The sequence below is a fragment of the Phaseolus vulgaris genome, chromosome 1 (assembly GCF_051622355.1).
Source record: "Phaseolus vulgaris cultivar YP4 chromosome 1, ASM5162235v1, whole genome shotgun sequence".
NCBI classification, from domain to species: domain Eukaryota; kingdom Viridiplantae; phylum Streptophyta; class Magnoliopsida; order Fabales; family Fabaceae; genus Phaseolus; species Phaseolus vulgaris.
Window position 1 is genome coordinate 54,585,332 of NC_143498.1, and position 21,679 is coordinate 54,607,010.

At 34.8% G+C, this 21,679-nt stretch overlaps 3 protein-coding genes across 18 annotated transcripts; 2 read left to right on the plus strand and 1 right to left on the minus strand.

Annotated features, from left to right (window-relative positions):
- The first annotated feature begins 1,218 nt into the window (after window positions 1-1,218).
- Window positions 1,219-8,195, plus strand: LOC137815229 (uncharacterized). Of its 2 annotated transcripts, none has more exons than XM_068618324.2 (7): window positions 1,219-1,843; window positions 2,250-2,553; window positions 2,659-2,764; window positions 2,987-3,107; window positions 3,238-3,987; window positions 4,843-6,733; window positions 7,389-8,195. In XM_068618324.2, exons 2-7 carry the CDS (start codon window positions 2,358-2,360, stop codon window positions 7,817-7,819), a joined length of 3,495 nt encoding a protein of 1,164 aa, XP_068474425.1. In that variant the 5' UTR covers window positions 1,219-1,843; window positions 2,250-2,357; the 3' UTR covers window positions 7,820-8,195. The 2 variants fall into 2 exon arrangements, with proteins under 2 accessions (XP_068474425.1, XP_068474426.1); XM_068618325.2 differs by having other exon boundaries at window positions 1,401-1,534.
- A 936-nt stretch (window positions 8,196-9,131) lies between these two features.
- On the plus strand, window positions 9,132-13,502 carry LOC137815230 (uncharacterized). 2 transcript variants are annotated; one of them, XM_068618327.1, is made up of 5 exons: window positions 9,132-9,693; window positions 9,915-10,071; window positions 10,553-10,603; window positions 10,798-10,890; window positions 13,201-13,502. In XM_068618327.1, the coding sequence occupies exons 1-5, from the start codon at window positions 9,617-9,619 to the stop codon at window positions 13,270-13,272; spliced, it is 450 nt and encodes a 149-aa protein (XP_068474428.1). In that variant the 5' UTR covers window positions 9,132-9,616; the 3' UTR covers window positions 13,273-13,502. The 2 variants fall into 2 exon arrangements, with proteins under 2 accessions (XP_068474428.1, XP_090151252.1); XM_090295126.1 differs by lacking the exon at window positions 9,132-9,693 and having other exon boundaries at window positions 9,907-10,071.
- A 1,159-nt stretch (window positions 13,503-14,661) lies between these two features.
- Window positions 14,662-21,417, minus strand: EMB2421 (FAD/NAD(P)-binding oxidoreductase family protein). Of its 14 annotated transcripts, none has more exons than XR_016515502.1 (12): window positions 21,292-21,412; window positions 20,737-21,008; window positions 19,679-19,761; window positions 19,468-19,603; window positions 18,801-19,288; window positions 18,111-18,158; window positions 17,709-17,883; window positions 16,507-16,619; window positions 16,316-16,412; window positions 15,960-16,126; window positions 15,604-15,751; window positions 14,662-15,229 (listed from the first exon to the last, which is right to left on the minus strand). XR_016515502.1 is itself a non-coding variant. In XM_068618330.2 (12 exons), the coding sequence occupies exons 2-12, from the start codon at window positions 20,936-20,938 to the stop codon at window positions 14,828-14,830; spliced, it is 2,112 nt and encodes a 703-aa protein (XP_068474431.2). In that variant the 5' UTR covers window positions 20,939-21,008; window positions 21,288-21,417; the 3' UTR covers window positions 14,662-14,827. The 14 variants fall into 14 exon arrangements, 9 of the variants coding, with proteins under 9 accessions (XP_068474431.2, XP_068474429.2, XP_068474432.2 ...); XR_016515506.1 differs by having other exon boundaries at window positions 15,960-16,179; window positions 16,507-16,664; XR_016515504.1 differs by having other exon boundaries at window positions 21,216-21,337.
- Window positions 21,418-21,679: the final 262 nt, after the last annotated feature.

A 21,679-nucleotide genomic window follows, 5' to 3' on the forward strand; every position in this document is an offset into this window, starting at 1 on the left:
TATAGTACACTCCAAAATAAAATATAAAAGACATGTTTTTCTTATAAATATTATATTTTCCTTAGCTATTATTTTATCTTGAGTCAACGCAGTGTGATAAGTTCAGTAATATCATATTGCTAAATTATGATTTATATTATTATAGTCTATAGTTTTTGTTTTGCTTATTCTGTTTTGTTAATTCTTATTACAACTAACGAATGTTGGCTTAATTAATATTAATTGGACTGATCCAGCTGATATTGCCCTTAATATTTTAGTTTAGTTGTTGTTTAGAATTATGTAATATAGTATTTGCCAAAAGATGTTTTGGAATGTGTTAAATATAACTAACAACTGCAAAATAAAACTTCACATGTATGAATATTTTTCTCCCATTTCTTGCCAATATGAAATAATGATACAATATTTGCATCGTTTAATATTAAATATTATTTTTATATAATTTTTGTTTTCAAACGGGTTGAAACAAAGAGTACGATTGATCCACTATTCGATCAATCTGCATCTCATTTCTTTCTCCTATTACTCACGCTCTTGCACTTCTCTCTTTTTTGAACTTTGGACTCAGATGAGCCGCCTAATAAAAGTAGATTAACAAATGTTGAGTCATTAATCAGTTTCGTTATTGGTCATGTCGTTAATCTGGACTAGGTGTTGAATCAAAGTCTTAGTCGTGCAGAACCTACGGGTACAACTTTAAATATTATTTTTATCTCAAATCGAAGAAATAACATCATTAGACATACGATGTATTGTCTGTTTTATATTTTAGAGATTGGTGTTTTATTACGATTTTGTCCTAAAATAATAAAATTATGCTTCAATAGATTGAAAGAAGAAAGAATAGATTGAAAGAAGAAAGAGTACTCTTATTGAGCTCGTTACCGTAACAATTTATTTGGATCATGTACCCACATGAAAGTAGATGCAAAACCAAATTTTGGATTAAAATGACATTAGAATAAACTTTGTGTTTAATCATAATCACTTTAGGGTTCCATATATCGATTTTTGTGACACAGTAAGTGTAAAGTATCTCTTTTACTGGGATTACAACTTCTAAACTTTCCTACCAAATTCTAAGTATTTAAACCGACTCAAAAATCAAAGTATGTTCTTTTTGACTATTTCCCTTGGATCCTGTTTCTTCTCTAAATCATTCTTAACTTGGTTGTTGGAGTCTTATATATAGGTGATCTACACGAGATTGATCATAACTCAATCATCACCGTCATAAGCTGGATCTGTGCCCATTTTGCCCCAAACAATTGTTAGAAAATAAAAAATCATGATGAAGCTTTTAGGATAATGATTATAAAGCCTAAGTAAAAGTTGTGTATTTGATTAAATTGGTCTCAATTATAGGGTTTATATTAGTCACGTATCTAACTTAATTTGGGAAGTATCTGTGTTTAACTAAAAAGGATTAAAGAAAACTAAAAAGAAAAGGAAAAGGGGTAGAGAAAGAACTTGGATGCTTGCTGTTGAGGGAAGCAGCAAAATCCAAGGACAACAAAAACAAAGGTTTTGGGTATTATTCTTCTCAACTCTATAATTGTGAGTGTTTTTTAATAGGGAGAGGAAAAGAATTTGGAACAAATTTTAATTTTAATTTTCACTTTGTGATTGCGTTTGTTGTAACCGTTGGATCATTCTAGTTTTCGATCTGTACTTTGGTCGCTCGGACATAGCCATGAATGCTATAGATCCGAGTGTCTAATACAAAATTCGTGGCATTGTAATTGGCATTTAAGCTCTGTTTTATCTTCGAACTTGGGATCTTAAGCGCACTCTTCCACATTCCACACTCTTTTGCAAGCAATTTTGACTTGGAAATTTGGTAAGTCAAGCCCAACTGCTGCTACTACTGTTACTCATTCCACTGCTCAATTTTACTACCTTGCTTTCAACTTCAATGGCGGCTTGGTGGGTCCCAAGCTTGAATTATGGGTTTCAATTGGGTTCCCGTTTAACTCTCAGCCCCACAATTGGGATCTGTAACTGGGAAATGTTTTAGGGTTTCTGGGTCAATTTGATTTTGGATAATTGTTGCATATGGTTTGAATGAATGCCGAGGAGGCATTGCATTTTAATGGCACAGTTGTTGCCACGAGTCACTGTTTTAATATGCTGAATTTGCCTTCATTCAGGGGTGCTGTTAATCTAATCATATTCACTTGGTTCATATAACAAGTGGGTAATTATTTTTTCTCTGAATTGATGATTGGTGCTTAAATTTGTTGTAGGCTTGAGCTTAATTATGGGTTGCTCGTTGGGGTGTAGAAGGTTTATTGTGTTGGCTTGTGTGGAGAGCTTGGGGTGACACTTGTGTGACACTGTATTTGGTGGTGGAGATGCCACCTTCTCCGGCATTGAGATTCTCTCCGGGGAGAGAGCCAAGAGGTGACACTCACAAGCGCGGGCGCAGTCTTGAGAGTGGATTGCTCTTCCGGGAGAAGGATGAAGATCTTACTTTGTTCAATGAAATGCAATCAAGAGAGAAGGAGAGCTTTTTGCTTCAGTTGACAGATGATTTGGAAGACTCATTCTGTAATTCTCTTTACTTACATCATAAGAAGAGAATGTTTATTTTTTTGGTTGCTGCTTCTGATTAACATTCATGCATTTTTTTTTGCCCGGGGTGTTATTATACAGCTACAAAGTTGAAACATATTTCTGATGTAAACCTTGGAATCTCCATTCCTGGTCGAGGAGAAAGCAGTGAGTTGCTTAATGATGGTGAGAAGAATGATTATGACTGGTGAGTCATTTTTCATGTTTTGTGTTTCCTATTAGATTGCATTGTTTAATGTGTTCAAAATATAAATTTCTGATTCTAAGTGTATCCAATTATCTGTATTTCATGCAGTTATTCAAGTTTCTTGCTCACAGAGCTTGAGACTTTGATATGAATTAGTTTATTTCTGCTCTGCTCAGCACTAATTAACTCACCGATGTCTTGTGTGTACCATTCGTTTTAAAGGTTATTAACGCCCCCAGACACACCACTGTTTCCTTCGTTAGATGATGAGCCATCACAGACTAGTTTTGGAAGCAGAGGAAGGCCTCAGAGTAAACCCATTGCCATATCAAGATCTTCTACGGTGAGCTTGAATGCATTTATATTGTTATTTCGTGCATGGTTATATCTTTAAGGGGAAAAGTTCTCTGATAAAAAATGTAGTTGTGCTTATACTGATCATTCATCATATGTTCAATGCCCTCCTGTTTTAGATGGATAAGAGTCACAGAAGCAGTAGGGGCAGTGCAAGTCCAAATCGCTTAAGTCCATCCCCACGATCAGGAACAAACACACTGCAATCAAGGGGAAGGCCTTTGTCGGTGCCGAATTCCAGTCCAACCCCAAGTGTGCGGTATGCCACTCCATCGAGAAGATCATCTCCACCTCCAAGTAAGCCCATGACACCTGCTTCCAAGCATTCCATTTATACTCCCAGCAGGATAAGCACTGGCTCCAGTGGTTCTGTAGTCTCATCAGGAGTTAGGGGAACTTCCCCAGGGAAGACAAATCGTGGAAACTCTGCATCACCAAAGATAAGGGCTTGGCAAACTAATATTCCTGGCTTCTCTACTGAAGTTCCTCCCAATCTTCGAACATCATTGGCTGATCGACCAGCATCCTATGTGAGGGGTTCATCTCCAGCATCCAGAAATGGTAGGGACTCTGCGTCCAAATTCAATAGGCAATCAATGTCTCCAACTGCTTCTAGGAGTAGTAGCTCTTTTCACAGTCATGATAGAGACCAATTGAGCACACGCAGCAAAGGTTCCATTGCATCATCTGGTGATGATGATCTAGACTCTCTGCAATCCATCACAATGGGTAGTGCAGACAGATTAAGTTCAAGAAGGGGTGCTTCATTTTCAACCAACAAAAATCCTACCATTTCCAAGAAATCAGCCAGGATTGTATCCCCAAGTTCTGCTCCTAAAAGATCGTTCGATTCAGTTGTCAGGCAAATGGTATTTTTTCATCTTATCACTTAAAACAATTTCCTTTGCTGTTTGGTGTTGTTATTGGCAGATGGTGGAATGTGGCAGAAGGCCAAAAATTCCGCCATATAAACATGCCATTGCAGCCAATGACGGCATGGTAATGCCATAGCAGGTCTCCCTTCACAAATTGCCTGTGGTTATTGGCAAAATGTCTGCCATGCCATTCCACCGGAGATTATGGCATTGCCATTTAACAACATTGGTTCACAGAAATCATGAAGTGTGTTTAATTTTCAAGGAATTTGAGATTTAGTTCCTTTTAACGTATTTTCCCTGTGCTTCTGCTAACTCTCTCTCTCTCTCCATCCTCCTATGCACAAGCACACTGTCTCCTTTCTATAAGTCTTTTTTGATGTGTACCGGTTTACAACATTGAAAGTTGACTGATTCAACTTTCCTTTCGGTTCGGACTGCCAATCTTCAAAATATGTCCATTTTTAGTTGTGCTTTCTATGCTTAATTTCTAGTGCGTGCATGTCCCATCTGCATATATTTTTAAATTATATTTGATTAGACAACTACTCCAAACTAAGAGCTTCTTACTATGTTATCTTCTATCTTGTTTGGGGATCTGCATACGAAATAACATATTTACACCAAGCATAATCACTATATCAGGGTTTTTCTGTTGGTTGACACTTTGAAACATCTGCTGATCTTTGTAGCAAAGAAGTCAACACTTGGTGAACATTAACAACGGAAATCTGGATTTCTATTGGGTCTTTTATTTGTGCAACTCTCCCAATTATCTATTGCCATGATTAATAGTCAGATTTAATAAAAATACTCACTTTTGTTAGTTACCATTAAAATGCTATGCAGGATAGAAAAACTCCTCAGAACATGTTCAGGCCACTTTTATCCAGTGTTCCGAGTACAACCTTTTATGCTGGAAAAGCAAATTCTGCACATCGTTCCCTTGTATCCAGGAATTCATCTGTTACAACAAGCAGCAATGCAAGCTCTGATCAAGGTACAACCTTTGCACTGGACACTGAAGGGAGTGAACATAATCAAGATGATATGGCAAGTGAAGCTGATAAGATACTATTTCCTGATATGCATGAAGTGTTTGTCTTTGATAAAGTTGAGGCATTAAATGCGAAAATTGAGCAAGAGATTAAAAGGGAATCGGTACATATTCTGCAAAATGAAACCAGAGACCCAAAGACTGTTTTTGTTCCAATTGAATTTGCGGATTCTATATCCCACATTCACATTGACACCAGAATTAATGAAAGTTCAGAAATTTCACGTGTTAGAGGTGTCATTTCTGAAACTGGTAGTTTTGAAAATTCTGCTCTCTGTTCTTATTGTGGTTGTTGGTATGAGGTCACTAATCATGCTGAGAAGAATATTGGGCTGTGTCCAGAATGCAGCAGGAAAACCTCATTGTTGCGAGTCATCTTCCCTGAGACAACTTTGGCAGTATCTGAAGACCCTCCATTGATTGCAGCCAACATTCCTAAAGAAGAAAAATCATTATCTGAAACAAACCAATTGGAACTGCCTCAAGAGACTAATGTGGGTAACTTAAGGTTTCCCTACGGTGAGCGGGATACCGAGGAGAGTCAAACTTCATGCAGTGAAGTAAAGCAAGATCACTCACAAAACAGTCCTCTTCCAAATCCATTGGTGGAGGGAGGCAGACAGACATCGGACAACCAGCTAGAGATTAACCAATTAGGAGTTGATTACGAGAAGCCTAATAATGAATCTGGGGATAAACATCACTCAAGTGATCGCCCTAATTTGAACGTGGACCCGACAGAAGGCACTGGCATTTCTGTATTGCTGAAAAGGACTAGCAGCAACAAAGGACCTGTAGTTCAGAGCAGGAGTTTTACTGCCACAACCATATCTTACGATGATCTGTGTCTTGCTAGAGACAGTGTAAACAGTTTTAGAAGCACACCGAGACCTGGTAGTTATTCTGCCTCGTCATCAATTGATCTTGGCTCAACTAGGCAAACAGAGTTTCGTTCGCAAAGGCAGTTGAGTGGAAGGAAACTGGATGTGGACTGTGGATATGACTTGAGGATCAAGCCTCCGAGCACTGCTTCATCTTTTTCAGGAACATCAAACCATTCTCGCCATGAGTTAGGTCTTGCAACTCAAGAGACCACTGCCAATACAGAATATGGCTCTGTAGAGGAGGTATCCCAAGTTTTTCAAGAAATGCAAGCTTTGGGAAATACAATGTCTGAGATAATTGATGCTTCTTCCATTGATTTAGTTGTTGAGGAAGATGAAGTTGAATGTGATGATAGTAGTAGATTGAATAATCCTTGCCGCTCAGAATTTTCAAGTCATGCTACTGTTGTTCAGTCTGATGACAACCTAGTCACATCAATTCCAATTCATGGGGATTGTATGTCACATGAAAATGTTGACGATTGCCAAAATAATGCCAAGGATGTCTCAGACACTGAAACATCAGCTAAAACTTCAGAATTATCCAGTCAAGAGAAACATGATGTGCAGAATTCAAATGTTAACGAATTGGATGCTTTGGTTACAACCAACTGTTCCCCAATTACAGAATCAGAAATAGAAGGAGAAAACTATAGTGAGAATATGATTGACATGGTGAATGATGATTTGTCAAAGAGGGCCCTTGATGACTTTCGAGAACCTTCTGCTCAAAATCTTTCCAATGAGTCTTATGCTGCTTCTGTTTCTGAGGTCAATGTCTCCGAGTCCCATGGCATTGGTATGATATCTACTGTATTAAAATTTCAAATGAAAGATATTACATTTACTGATAACAATTGAGATGAGAATAATAACTTCTCACGCTTCTCTTAGAGATGCACTTGTTTATGAGTAAGCCATACATTGCATAAACTTTGAGCAATTTTCTGAGATATAAAAATATGTACAATAACAATCTAATCTCATTAAATCTGTTTTGTCTTGGAACAGAAAGTTAGGATTTTTGGAAATCTTGATTCATTTTGTGCAATTTAAATTCAGTGATGTATTTTTTACATTTTGTATTCTGATACTCATTCATGTGTTCTGGGCACTTTACAGGCAGTTTATTAGCCTAGTTTCCAACTTCTTGGTTAAGAGTAAGACTTTCTGTGGTCTGGCTACTTTGTTAAAACAGTTTGCAATTTTAATCTACAGTCATTTTACTGAGGATTCACTGGCAATGATAACTGAACTTATATTTTCATTGTTGGGGGGAACCTTAACTTAAATGAAATTCATGGAGCAAAAAAAACATATTTAGTTTTCTGTCACTTTAGATTCTTCCTCTCTCTGTGCATGGTGCCTGCAATATATTTTATCTGCTGAAACTTTCTTTGGAAAAGTTTGTACATGTCCAAAATTTCTAATAGTTCTTTAATACTTTATGCCAGAGGGATCTACAGTTACAGTGGAGTGTCAAGGTGCAGGCAATACTAGAAGCCTGACACTTGAAGAGGCAACAGACACAATCCTTTTTTGCAGTTCCATTGTCCATGATCTTGCATATCAGGCTGCGACATTAGCAATGGAAAAGGAATGTTCCGACCCATTTGAGGGTTCTAAACCGACCGTGACCTTATTGGGAAAATTCAATTCTGATAGAAATAGTCGCAGTCGCCCTGTCAGCAAGCGCGCTTCAAAATCCCAGAAGACCAAGACCAAGCAGAGGAGGGTGGAAACTGATGTCAAAACCCCTTCTGGCAAGGCTGAGAATGATGAAAATATTGATGAGTCTTTCACACACAATGTTGGGCTTCCTAACAAAGTGGATAGTATGAAGCCCCCAAAGCTCGAATCAAAGTGCAATTGCATCATAATGTGATAGGACAATGTTAAGGTTGTTCCTTCAATTCCTGGCAGCATTTCTGCACTTCCCTTTTGGCCATACATGGGAGCTAAACCAAGTGCTTGTGCATTTATGGTTTTAGGTTGAAGGCTGTTTGGGATAATAACCACTGCCAATTGGTTTGTGTTGGTTCTAATATATTTTGTAACAAATGCCAAGTTGTGTTTGACATAATTGTAAAGTTATTTTTTCCCTCCTTATTTTTGTTGGTAGGCCATAAGTTAAGAGGCATTTTGGAGGACTATGATGTGCCCCCTCCACTTACTGCATTCTTGTTTGTTATTTCCATCTCAACTAAGTGATCCATAAAAAGCAAGTGTGAAGTAGAAAAGCATTCATATTCATTGTTCCATTGTTGCTACTAAATTCCTATTCTTTCTGACTCAACTGAGTGAACAAAACTCCACTTGCAGGTTTGTCAATGAACACACTGTCCACCACAACATGTACACAGAGATCCATTTGTGTATTTGTTTTTTCATGCACCTTTCAATCTGACATAATTGTAGCATTCACACTTATACGATGTATCAAATAACTTATTTTGAGAATGAATCTATTAAAAATGAATAAAGGGGAAGGGGATGTTATTGTGCCCCTAAAATTAGATCAAATGTTATAAATTATTAAATAGAGTAATTAAATGTTAGAAATTATTTTTAAACAATAAACATTGAATTTTTTTTAAAGGTACTAACGAAAGCATTTATAAACAAAAATTGCCAAAAATGATAGTTTTTGCATTGGAAATCATAGTAAAAATAAATTAAACTTAACTAAATTTTATAAAACCGACTTATAAGATCATGTTTCCACTCATGTATACATTATGAAATATTTTTATTTCTAGTCGATGTGGATCTCCAACACACTCAAGCCTCAAGTCCGAGATATGCCATCTTGTGCGTAAGACTATATATTATAGATGATCCGATAATGACTCGATAGATAATCTGATAAGCCAAAACAAGTTCTTACTGAAATAAGTTATAAATAACCATGTTAAGAAGTCAACTTTAAACCTAACTCAACCTTATAAAACACTCTTATAAGATGAAGTTTACATTCACTTATATTATAAAAAACACTTTAAGATTTAATTTCTTAATATTTTCAAAAGATATTTATTAACATTTATATAGAACAAAATAACAATTTGTAGATGAAATTTCTTATGGTATTAGTCGAGCTTAATAATGTCCTAATTAATCACACAACGATGAAAAAAAATTATATTTTTTCCATAAAATCTATTCTAATTAATCAGGGCATAATCATGTAGCAACTTGCTCTAACTGAAAGATAACGACATTTTCTTTTCGATCAAACCATTTTGTCAGAGGAAATTGCGTGGCATGTAGGTTTTCTTCGCCACCGAGAACTTTCAATTATACGAATTTCCAAATTCCAAATTTTGGGTCAAACCAGAATAAGTTGCGTTGCGGAAAAGTACCATCAAGAAGAAAAAAAAAAGAAAAAGGTGAAGTGCATAGCATAAGAGGGCATATTCATAAGAACAAGGGAAGCATATTCAGTTGAGAAAGCTAAGCTAGGCTGAGCTAATAACGTTTGAGAAACAAAAACCCATTTCGGAATTCCGAGGATACCCAATTCCTGTTCCTACTTGTGTTTGTTTGGAACATTTGTCAAAGGAAAAAACATTATAGAATTATCAGAATAACTTGCAACTATAATTAATTAGTTTATTTTATAAACTATTTGAGAATTAAAGAGAGAAGGGTGGTGAGTGAGGTGGCAGTTACGACGTCGTCAATGATGTACAATTACCCTCTCATTTCCGCCATTGTTGCTTTCGCCATCGCACAAGCCATCAAGTTCTTCACCACCTGGTTCGTCCCTTTTGTTTTTCTTTCAATTCCTTTCTTTTTTTCATGAATCCAGTGGAATAATACAGTGGTTTGGAAAAATTGTTTAAGTTTGTGGTTTGGGGAATGATGTGTGAATTATGAATCTCTTTAGGAAGAATTAGATTATGAGAGTTTTGGTTAATGATGTGTTTAATTGAGGGTTAATGATGGTTATTGTGATTATGATCATTGTTGATGTGTAGGTATAAGGAAAACAGATGGGATCCGAAGCAACTTGTTGGATCTGGGGGAATGCCTTCTTCCCATTCTGCAACTGTCACTGCTCTTGCTGCGGCAATAGGGTTCCATGAAGGCTTCGGAGGACCTCTTTTTGCGACTGCTTTGGTTCTAGCTTGTATTGTATGTCTTTAGTTCTTCAGATAAATCATTTTTAGGGATATCTTCTTCTTTTCAAAGTGTGATGTTGTAATGGAGATTCAATCTGTTATTTTTCTTTTATCTCTGTTCTTAAGGAATTGGACTCTGTGTGTGGTTTGCACGAGTGACATTTGGATTGATAGAAAATAGTTGAATGGAATGGAATCCAATAGTACTTGGTTCAGTTATTTGGATTGTCTAAATTAGGATCAAATGGAATGGAACTGGTGGAACATTTCTTCTTTTTCCCCTTTCTATTAGGAGGGCATGAGTTATAAAATATGAAAACAGTGAAGTGATAACTTTATTTCCTTTCGTTCCACTCAGCCTTGAATGTTCAAACATGGTCACTTTAAGAAAGGATTTGATGTCCTAAAAATTGACTAGGTTATGCAGCCGGAAACTAATTGTTAGTGACTAGCTTATGGTTGGGGGAGTTTCTGACATGGGATATTGCTGGCAGGTGATGTATGATGCTACTGGTGTAAGATTGCAAGCTGGACGCCAAGCAGAGGTACACTCTTTTCCTTGCTTTACTTGTGGACCAAATTCTGTCATGTATTTCTTTGATGCCAAACGTGAGAGTTGAAATGCCACAAAAGCTTTTTCTATTTGCCTGTGACTCCAGCAAAAGAAATATTTCATTTTTTTGTTTGGTTGGTTTCCATTTGTTTCTTTTACTGAGTTTAAATGACTGAATTTTCCCAGCTTCTGAACCAAATTGTGTTTGAACTTCCTGCTGAACATCCTCTAGCTGAAAGCAGACCACTCCGGGAACTTCTCGGGCATACACCCCCTCAGGTTCACCATTTTTTATGTGTTTGCCTGTCATGATTATTTTATGGATCTTAGTCAAAGGAACTTAGTGTCATTTGCTTGTTTACACACTTGATAGAATGACATTATTCTCTGGAAAGCTATTGAGTATAAACATAAGGGATTTTAATGTATACTTTGATGTCTTCTGTTGATACTTAAGGAACAGAATCATGGATTGAATCAATGGAAATCAATCAGAAATTCAGAATCATATAATTTGATTTGGTGTAATTAGGATCTGATTTTAGATTAGGTTTATAGGAAAGAATCTTTTGTAGATATTCAATGGGATTCTTCTCTGATATTTTGGCAGATCTTTCCTTGATATTTAAGCGAGATTAAGGTACAGTATTAACTTCCTCTTCCTTTTTACTACTCCCCTTTGTATCAAGTTGAATAAGGGAAAATATTCACTTTCTGCATGGTATCAGAGCTTGATCTGAACCAACAAATACTACAAATATGGAACTTGTAGAAACAATAGCAATTTGAAATGTGGAAATTATAGAAACAACATTTATCTTGAAACCAACAGCCACAATTGTTTCAAAACTAGTAGTTGAACCTTATGAGATTTGGAAGGTTTACTTTAGGAAAAAGACCAAAACGGTGTCCATCAAATATAATGCTAATGGTAGCATAAATCAATACAAGGCTCGATGGGTAGCCAAGTGAATTACCTAATCATATGGAGTGATCTATGAAGAGACTTTTGCACCAGTGGCAAAACTTAATTCTATCTGAGTCATATTGTCCTTGGAAGCAACTTTGGTTTAACCTTTACACCAACTAGAGATAACAAATGCCTTCTTAAATTGTGAGCTGAAAGAGGAAGTATGCATGCATATTCCTCCTAAACTTGAATCATTCAACAGCTCAAATAAGGTGTGCAAACTTCGAAAATCCTTGTATGACCTCAAATAATCCACAAGTGTGTGGTTTGATAGATTATGAGTTGTCTAGGAAGATGAGTTCAACAAATGTCAATTAGACCATGTTATGCTTGTTAAGCATTCTCTAGATGGGAAAGTAACCTTATTCATTGTTTTGGCTGATGATATTATTATCATAGGAGATGATCTTGGACAAATCAAACAACTGAAGGGTCATTTGGTTAGTCAAAGACTTGGGACAACTTAATTATTTTCTAGGGATGGAAATAGTTCTAACAACAAATGAGATATGTGTTTGATCTATGGAAATCAGTCAGACTCATAAATTTGATTTAGGATCCGATTTTATTTCTCTTTTTTTAGATTAGCTTTATGGGAAATAATCTTTCGTTATATTCAATGAGATTCTTCTTGAAAAAATTAGGTAATGGTTGTGTTAATATTTATCTTTTATGAACATTTGAATCTATGTTTTATGATTTTATATTATACTTCTTTTGAAATGTTAAGGGCTGAGGTATTCCTTGTTTTTAGTACACTCTTTAGTACCACCAAGATTCTATTGTACTCAAAATATCTGACGTAGTAGCATTAAATGAATGATGAATCACACCATACTGAGATAATAATGTGCCAAGACGATGATTTCAAGTCATTAAAAAGAGTTATTGACAAGATTATGGCCTTTTCATTGCTTTTGTACACATTTTGGACACACTCTGCTATACTTTTAGTTTGAATTATTTTCACTTCCACTTTCTGACTTTCTCTTATCTCTCTGAATATTAGACAAACCAATTTATAAAATCTTTAGAAGATAAGATATTTTATAATTTCTTTTGAAACAAAAAGGAAGGTCAAGTAGGTATTCCAGTATTTTAGATTAATGGTTTCAATGATCCACTACAAGAAAATCACTAAATAGAAACCAATTTTAGAGACAAAAAATAATTAGTTACTGTATTAACTAATTAGATACTATTTTAGAGACTACAAAAATTATTGGTATTTAAAGTAGTTTTTATTATTTATAAAATTTATAAATTAGTTTTTAAATTGGTATCTAATTAATTAGCTACTTAGATTTTAGCTGCTAATTACTTTAGATTCTAAAGCTGGTAGTTAAAATCTCAGTATCTAATTAGATACCAATTTAGAAACTAGTTTATAAATTTTATTAACAATAAAAACTAATTTAGATACCAATAATTTTTTCAGTATCTAAAATAGTATCTAATTTAGTATAGTAATTAATTATTTTTGGTCTCTAAAATTGCTTTCTATTTAGTGATTTTCCTGTAGTGATCCGAAGGTATAAATTGAGTTTGATCTTCATTGCTTTGGGACTTCTTTTATAATTGTTGGTTTTGTGTCTTAATATTCTGAATTGTTACTGCAGGTCATTGCTGGTGGGGTACTTGGACTTGTAACAGCAGGTATTGGTTATCTAATAACCATGGCTAGTAGCTGAAATTGAGGATTTGTTGGCATCTCTAGAGGACCCTTGTATAGGAATCAAAAACACCCTTCTCTTCTTCTAGAGCCTTGTTCTTCCTTCAGATCCCACCCTGCATTCACTTAATCTTATTATCATTTCAACTGTGGCCATAAATTGAATTGTATTGATTACACTTTGATAGAAATATGTTCAGTTTTAACAATTTTGGAATGGATTTATCTGTGGGCATTACTTTCAAGTCATAAGCAACTCTTGTGATATTACAAATGCTTTTTTTCTTTCCTCAGTCAAAAGTAATCTTAATGGTTATGATTGTGAATAAGACGTTCTTTCAACCTATTTACAATGCTATATATATTATATTTCTTTTCACAGCAATGTTTGTCATAATCTATTATGTTTTTTGTTATAACTCTAAAGGATTTTTGGGATATCTGATATGATCCGTTATCCGATATCGATAATACTGACTATATTCAATTAAGTATATTTGTGTGTTAGGAATCACTTTCACAAGGCTCTCGAATAACCCTACTCTAAGGATGTTTTTGGTGGGAATCAAACTCAATTTCTTCCCCCACCAACTTACTCGTCTTGTCAATAGAACTGCAAACATCTATTGGGCTTGTTTAGGAAAATGAGAAAGAAACAGTTATGTTTGAACTTAAAGCACGTCAGAATCTTGCTTTTGGGAAGAGATTTTGGCTCTGATATCTAAACATCGCTTAACACACACCAGATCTCATCAGAATCGTATAAATCAGACAAATAAAATATGAAACGGTAATTTGCAATCTCTTCCCTTATTCCTGGTAGCAGCAACGACTTATGGGGTGTTTATTCCTGCACCCCATCATATTTAGAAAATACTGTTTTATTTCTTTTAAAAATGTTTTCCAGATTACTCTTTTCAGAATTTTGGATTTATCATTTCGAAATTAAAAAAATGTGTTTCGAAAAGAATATTTCAGAATAATTTTTTGACTTTTGGATTTTCAGAAACACACTTTTGCTTACAAAATTCTTATTCCAAAAACACATTTATTCCAAAATTACCCAAAATTATCAAGAATAATTCTGATATTTCAATGTAGGAATGCAGGAAGAAATACCCCGACTTATGACTATCCAGGAAAAACCACGAGTAATGGTTCAACGTTCAACAAAAAATTCCATAAAATACACCGTATCATGTGCATGGATATAATTTATAAAGAGACACTTCAAATTTGGTCTAAATAGTACACAGGAATTGTTCAAATAAGAACAGCTGGGGGTCCACGAGGCTCCTACCATTGAAGGCCAGAGGAAGAGAATGACCAAATGTATGCGTCTAACCCTTGGAAGCAGAAAGGTTGTTTCTGTTGTTAGAACGTGTGACCATCACCATAAAGAGTTGAATAACTGTAAAAAGAAAACTATTCTTGAAAGAATCAAAATAGAAAATAATCTGTGTATCTGTTTATTAACAGTGCACTCCCAGTTTAGCAGAAAAAACCCTCTGCATTTTGCTCTAGGATATCTACTTGAAAAAATCAATACAAAATCATCTTGTGTATTTGTTTATTTAACAGTGTATTCCCTGTATAGCAGCAAAAACCCTCTGCATTTCCACTCTAGGATCCCCAGCAAGTCCTGAACTTGTACGCCAGGCAATATGTTCATCAGGTCTAACTAAAATGGCCCCTCTGTTCGTCATGTTACACATATCCCACCAATTTGAAGTTGATGATTGAGCTTCAACAACATCTGCATAATTCTTACAAGGTGATAATGCTGCTTCACTTCCTTTCTCAAGTCCTTCAAAAGAATCTGTAGACCAAAAAATACACACTCTCAGAGAAATTTCCTGTTCCTCAGCCACCTTGAATGCTTCACGAGCTAGATGATAAGATTCCTCCACTGGTGCGATGATGAGAATGAATTCAACTTTATCTCCTGACACAAGATCCAGTGTAGAAATAGTCTCCTACAAAACAATCCTTACACTTTAACAAAAGAAGAAACTTCACGTTTTAATCAGTAAACACCCACTAGCTAAATCTGAATAACTATAAAATGAAGCCAGCAGTTCAAAATTTTAAGGGAGGAAAAATAATAGTTTATTTAAGTTGGAAATTACTAATTATTTTTTGAATACAAGTTAATAATGCCTACTAGAAAGTAGACAAGAGAACTCTCTAATCGTTTATGTTAGGATGAATAGTTATGGATTATATATGTAAACAGCGTCACAAACCCTAAACCCTAATAATGCCTACTAGAAAGAAGACAAGAGAACTTTCTAATCGTTTATGTTAGGATGAATAGTTATAGATTATATATATAAACAGCACCACAAACCTCACATAATGGGTTTACTCTCACAAACATATGAGGAAGTCTTGATCCTGGCTGTGCTGAAGGGGTGTAGTCCCTCCGACGCCCTGTTAGAACTTCTGGTGGACTCTCAATGCCATTATTCTCTGGCACAAGTGCTCCTTGTAGGTACCTAAGTTCAACAGCTGAGTTATAAGTGCATCAAATGATATAAAATGGCATATGTTTATAAATGATTCTAATCATAAAATTGGTCCAACTGACTAATTTACAGACAAAACCTTGTAAATAAAGAAACAGATAGAGTTAGAGGAATATGTGAATGGAGATATATAGCTCAATAATAGAAAATGTGGAAAACTAATTATTCACAATGATACCTAAAACCAAGATCTTCAGCAGGGAACTGAAGTTGAAGGCTTTTTCCTTCTTCAAATATGTGTTTTAGCTTAGCCAACCTTGAGGATCCAAGAGGGTTACTTTCATTTAAGACAAATTCTGAGAGCTGTGCACGACCTATACCAAAAATTCCATCCAAAGCTACCTTCTGCAATCCGGATGGTAAGATGGAACCAATCCCATTAACAATAAATTGATGTACTGAAATTAAGTGAGGACGAACAGTTAAATTTCAGTTAATTAGCAATGAAAGTGTTGAACATTATTGTTTGTAAGATTTACAGATTGATGATGAAGAAAACAACAAAAAATCATTACATATGCTGATTATGAGTACCTGTATTTGCAACAGTTGGATCAAGACCAAGTGCAGCAGGGACAGACATGGCAGCTTTATAGTTTTCTAAACTTAATCTTGTATTGAATAAAGCAATCTGACAATAATAGACAGCATTAAATTTCAATCAGTTTATCTAATATCAATATATATAAACATTGAAAAAACGTAACAGGAGATAAAAGCACTACCGGTTTACGTTCAATTTCGTAGGTATTTAGCATTGAAGTTGGGGCAATACCCTTAATCACAGAAGCAATTTTCCAGGCAAGATTATGGGCATCCTGAATGCCTGTATTCATTCCTGGCATATGACATCAATATTCTATGTCAAATTGCTTCATATAAACTGCATCAACAAATAATAGAGTTTGAATAAAGCTGTCACTTTGGGGAGGATTGTTTGCACCAAAGCAGCAGCCCCAGTGCCACAAGTGCAGACTTTTGTGTACCCAGAAATAGAACAGCATCAATCTTGACTTTAAGATCTTCCAAAACCACTTGTTATGGTTAACGACATGTCTGCTAGTGTACTTTATTCAGGCACTTTGAAAATAATATACATACCTACTGCGCCAAATATTTTTTGAAACAAACATTATAATAAAATACCCACATACTGACTTTTAAACAAGTACCATTCCTTCAGTTAATTCATCCTAAATACATGGATATGTCTTAGCTTCGTTGAAGCACCAATACCTCAACAACATGTTCATTATTCAACATCTCAATTATTGATTTCCTTTTCCTTAGGGGTCTTTGAGGATGGAGGAGTTTGTATGAGAAAGAGAAGGGTTAATTTTTACTTCTAAATTTAGAGAATTATTAAATATTTATAACAAAAATAAGGTATGTTTAGAAGGGCACATGACAATCTCTAATTTTAAAAAACATTGTCAAATATGGAAAAATGACAATACCATGTCCATAAAAAGAAAGTCTTAGAATTTGGACTTAGAGTCTAACTTAATTTCACAAAATCAGCTTGTAAGATAAGAGTTATCTAAGTCTTATAATACTAGTTAAGCCATAAATCTATCCTTTTAAGCCCAAGGCACAAGGAAGGTGTTGAAAAGTTCCCTTAATTGTGGTTACTCCTACCCGGCCTCAACTACTAGAAATATGACTTAAATAGAGCTTATAAGGCAGTTTTGTACTTTTATGGGTTTGAGTTAAGCCATAAGCCCAAATTCAAAGAAGAAGATACAAGAAAGTTTTGCAAATTAAACATGAATCTGTGTCTTGAAGTGACACTATCATGCTCCCAAGAAAAAAGAGGAAAAATTCAGATTCTGCCCTACTTTGCATGGACTAAAAGTAATATAATACAGATTAATTTTACTTATACCATTAGACATCTACTATCAGCAATGAAGATAAAGCAACTAACCAAATCCACCAGCTGGAGGAAATCGATGAGCAGCATCACCGGCAAGTAGTATTCGGTTCCCACTACATATAAACCTCTCGGCAACTTCAGCATGCATGATCCATGGCTTTATATCTATTACTTCTACATCTCCAAACTCTTGACCAACAAGTTTGCTGATCAATTTCTCACATGCCTACTATAAATTAAATATTACTTACATAAATGTCGTATGCTTAATCATATAAAAAAGAATGAATAATATCATGCATGTTAGTTTTTTACTTTATATGCATACTGCAGCATATTGCTGCCCTCCTACAAATTCTAAATTTTAATTTCAACACAGACATTTTATCTATTATATTATGACAAATTTATTGAAAAAAAGGGTACAAATCATCTTTGATGGATGAATGATACCTTTGGACTGAAATCCTCAAATGTTTGCTGAGGTGGATAAAAGGGTATCTGCAATCATATAATTTGAATCATATATTTGATTCACAATAAATCAGTTGAAAACAATACAGTGACATTTTTACAATTACTATAAAGCATATCATACTCATATGGCACAGGATCCGTGTTTCACGGGTGGTCCTTAGTAAAGGCTATAGATGGAAGATTGGGGATGGATCTAACATAAAGGTTTGGGCTGAACCATGGGTGAGGATGAGGATAGGCTCTGGAAGGCTTGACGATCCAATCCAAGATAGTAAATACTTAATTGTCAAAGACATTATGAACAGGGAGCAGAAAGTATTGGATGAAAATGTGATACAAGTTCTGTTTGACAAAGATGAAAGAAATGATGTGTTGAACACACCACTGTACAAGTTGATCAAAGAGGATGCTAGGATTTGGGCTTGTGAGAAGGAGTGCGTATAACCTGTTCATGGAAAAAGTGATTGAAGCCATTGTCTTCAGAACTTGGAGCTATTGTTCTTCAACGTAAGTATTTACTCTCCAAACATCCATACTATGGAGTTTAGTTTGTAAAGAGCCATGCAAAGGCTCAACATTCATCCTCACACTCTTACTTGTATTTACATTTTGATCATTAAGGATATAAGGTGATACAAATTCTGTCAGAAATAGAGCACATCATACCTGTAATACAAATTCCCCTTGCCTGAGATCATGAGCAACAAGGACCCCGATAGCTTCAGTGTTGAAGATAAAAAAAAGCATACCAGGATTTTCCTCCAGCAAAAACTGGCCAAGGTCTCTGCTAAAGAAATGGACACTGACAAGTTTTTGCAAGTCCTTCTCACCCCTCATTTCTATTCCTACAAGCTTTCTTACCGTACTACCTGCACCATCTGTGCCAATAAGGATGTTACAGTGAATATTCTGTTCTACACGCTTCCCCTTAATGATAGAAGATGCAGTTACTGTTACAAAGTCATCACTGGCATCAATGGATACACATTCCTGGCCCATCATTATTTTCTGTTCACAAGACTGTTCATTTCCTTCCAAGCTTTCAGGTGCACATATTTGAAAGCCTAGATTTTCAAGTTGCTTGAATAATAACATAGTTAGCTTGTACTGTGAGAAGTGTGCAACTGAGACTGGGCTGACAACATGCTCAAGATCTGAGAACAAGTACAAGATATATGAATATTCTAAAGCTCAATATTGACCAAAATGAACAAATCACTTCAGTGTGTTTGTTGATATACCACATATTTTGAATGCTATGCACAAACATTGTCAAAACTATCCCTATTACTATGAGACCAGAAATCAACTCTCATGAACTATGGAATAGCACCTTGAGGTTGTATGTGATCTACAGATCCAAGAATTGAACCAGAGAGGGAAGTACAATATATAAACTTCCTCCATAAATCTACTGGTGGTTGAGAACTTTGGATCTCTTCAACAAGGCCATCAATTTTGCGGAATATCTAAAATTGCACCACATCAAAGTAAATCACAATGCTCTTTTGGAAATAAAATAATTTATCAAAGAATTTTTTAACCTCCATGGATCGATTGTTGATGAAATGTGCTTGGGGATGTTTAGAAAATGCCCTGTTTCTCTCCAAAACTGTGCAATTAATACCTATAATAAACAAGAGATGCACATATCATGAGCAATAATCAACTTGAACTAAAGCATAGGAGTAATTTGACTATATAAGAAGAGAAGATACAAGATGGGGTGCCCCCTCCAGAACAATTTAAATAGAACAAAAGTAATATGACCTGCAAATCAAAAATATTAAAAGAAAATCACATAAAACCTTATTTGTTTAGATAATACTTATGCCAAATATATAAACAACTCTTGTTTGGCAATTCGAGGGGAGAAACACTAAGGAGATATTCACCAATGGATCATGACCCAACCACACATGAGAATAAATTTGTGAGTCTTTCTCACTTATATGTTATTTTAACTCATTTAAACTTCAATATAAAGAATTCACAAACCTAAGATCTATCACCCACTTCATATTTACTCGCCTAAGTCAGTCACCACTACATATTATACTCGCCTAAGTATCATAGTCAATGCTACTTACAACCTTGCATTGGAATACCAAAAAAAAAAAAGAACTTATTATCAAATATTATTAGAAAATAATAGACTTAAAATCCACTTTTGGTTCCATAATTTCACGAAAATACAATTTAAAGCTAATTGTCAATGGTCAGTAGAAAATATTAACATATTCGTTAGATTAACATGTATTAAAGCTAATTGTTAAACCCGCTATTAATATCTTATGTAAATAAGTAATCGACACTATTATCACATACAAACAAGTAAGCAATTAAATAACATATAAACAATGCACAGAAATTGCATAATTTTTGAAAACTTGAGAACCAAATCTGCAAGTAAAATTTTATAAGCACCAAAACTGCACATTGATAAGACTACAGGGACCAAAAGTGGATTTAAACGAAAAAATATATATGAACATGAACACAGTTTCCTAACACGCACTTTAATGTCAGATTTACCACAATGGAATACAAAACAAGTAGTTGGCATCAATCAATAGGAATGCTTTAACCATTTAGAGTCTACCTAATTTTGTGAGAAGAATAGAGAGAACAAGACCCACAGGTCCAGCACCAATGATCAGAACTGGGTGCACCACATCATTGCCATTAGGAACTCCCTCATTTGAGAATCCTCTGCTTTGCATATGCTGAAGTGGGTAATGTCTAATTCGAGTTTTGTCCCTAAAGGGGTAACCATACCGTCTTATAAGCCTTAGAAACCCCATGAACACTGCAATTTAAAAGCCAAGCTCAATTGTTCTCCAAGAACAAGAAGACTCAGGGCTTAAAAGTAATCTGAAAAAAAGAGAGCAGAAAAATCATGAACAAGCTAAAGTAAAAAACCTCACTACAACTCACAAGCTATCATCATAATAATCAGGACATTGACAATAAACGAAACAGTTCATATCATTATTTGAATCACGAGGGTACTTGTAAGTTGTAACAGCACTGAAAATGAAAATAAAAAACAGTTGAGCGAATGAAACATTGTCAACATACAATACTCAGATTTTCGATGATTCAGACATTTTATCAAACATGTTACGGAAGCTATAGAGCCAAGCAATATACCTACCTCACTCCTTTCTCACAAGAACACGTGTTTTCCTCTCTTCGGTTTTAGCTTTGGAAATTGGAGAAAGATGACCAAAATGTATAGTACAGTTGATGACACCTTTTTCCAAACTTATTTAATAGTTTCTGACATTTTTTAAGAAAAGGAATCTGTTAAATTTTACAATAATTAGTTAAATATGAGACTCCCATTTCTTAAATTGTTTGTGTATTGTCTAATTAAAAAAATATTTGTTAGATTTTTTATAATTTTAGTATAATTCTAACACAATTTTAAAAATGAAAAATACATTAATTTTCTAAAAAATTTAAATTTACTGGATAAATTTGTATTATGATTAAAGAAATAATAAACAAATTATTTTGAACCAGTTATGAGAAATATTTTT

Coding starts and splice junctions, on each gene's coding strand:
- LOC137815229 (XM_068618324.2), top strand. CDS start 2,358: ATGCCACCTTCTCCGGCATTGAGATTCTCTCCGGGGAGAGAGCCAAGA. Junction 2,765..2,986: donor GAGAAGAATGATTATGACTG/GTGAGTCATTTT, acceptor TTCGTTTTAAAG/GTTATTAACGCCCCCAGACA. Junction 3,988..4,842: donor ATTCAGTTGTCAGGCAAATG/GTATTTTTTCAT, acceptor AATGCTATGCAG/GATAGAAAAACTCCTCAGAA.
- LOC137815230 (XM_068618327.1), top strand. CDS start 9,617: ATGATGTACAATTACCCTCTCATTTCCGCCATTGTTGCTTTCGCCATC. Junction 9,694..9,914: donor ATCAAGTTCTTCACCACCTG/GTTCGTCCCTTT, acceptor GTTGATGTGTAG/GTATAAGGAAAACAGATGGG. Junction 10,072..10,552: donor CTTTGGTTCTAGCTTGTATT/GTATGTCTTTAG, acceptor TATTGCTGGCAG/GTGATGTATGATGCTACTGG.
- EMB2421 (XM_068618330.2), bottom strand. CDS start 20,938: ATGGGGTTTCTAAGGCTTATAAGACGGTATGGTTACCCCTTTAGGGAC. Junction 19,289..19,467: donor AGATCACATACAACCTCAAG/GTGCTATTCCAT, acceptor ACTTGTTCTCAG/ATCTTGAGCATGTTGTCAGC. Junction 15,230..15,603: donor GAGTAAACCCATTATGTGAG/GTTTGTGGTGCT, acceptor ATTGTTTTGTAG/GAGACTATTTCTACACTGGA.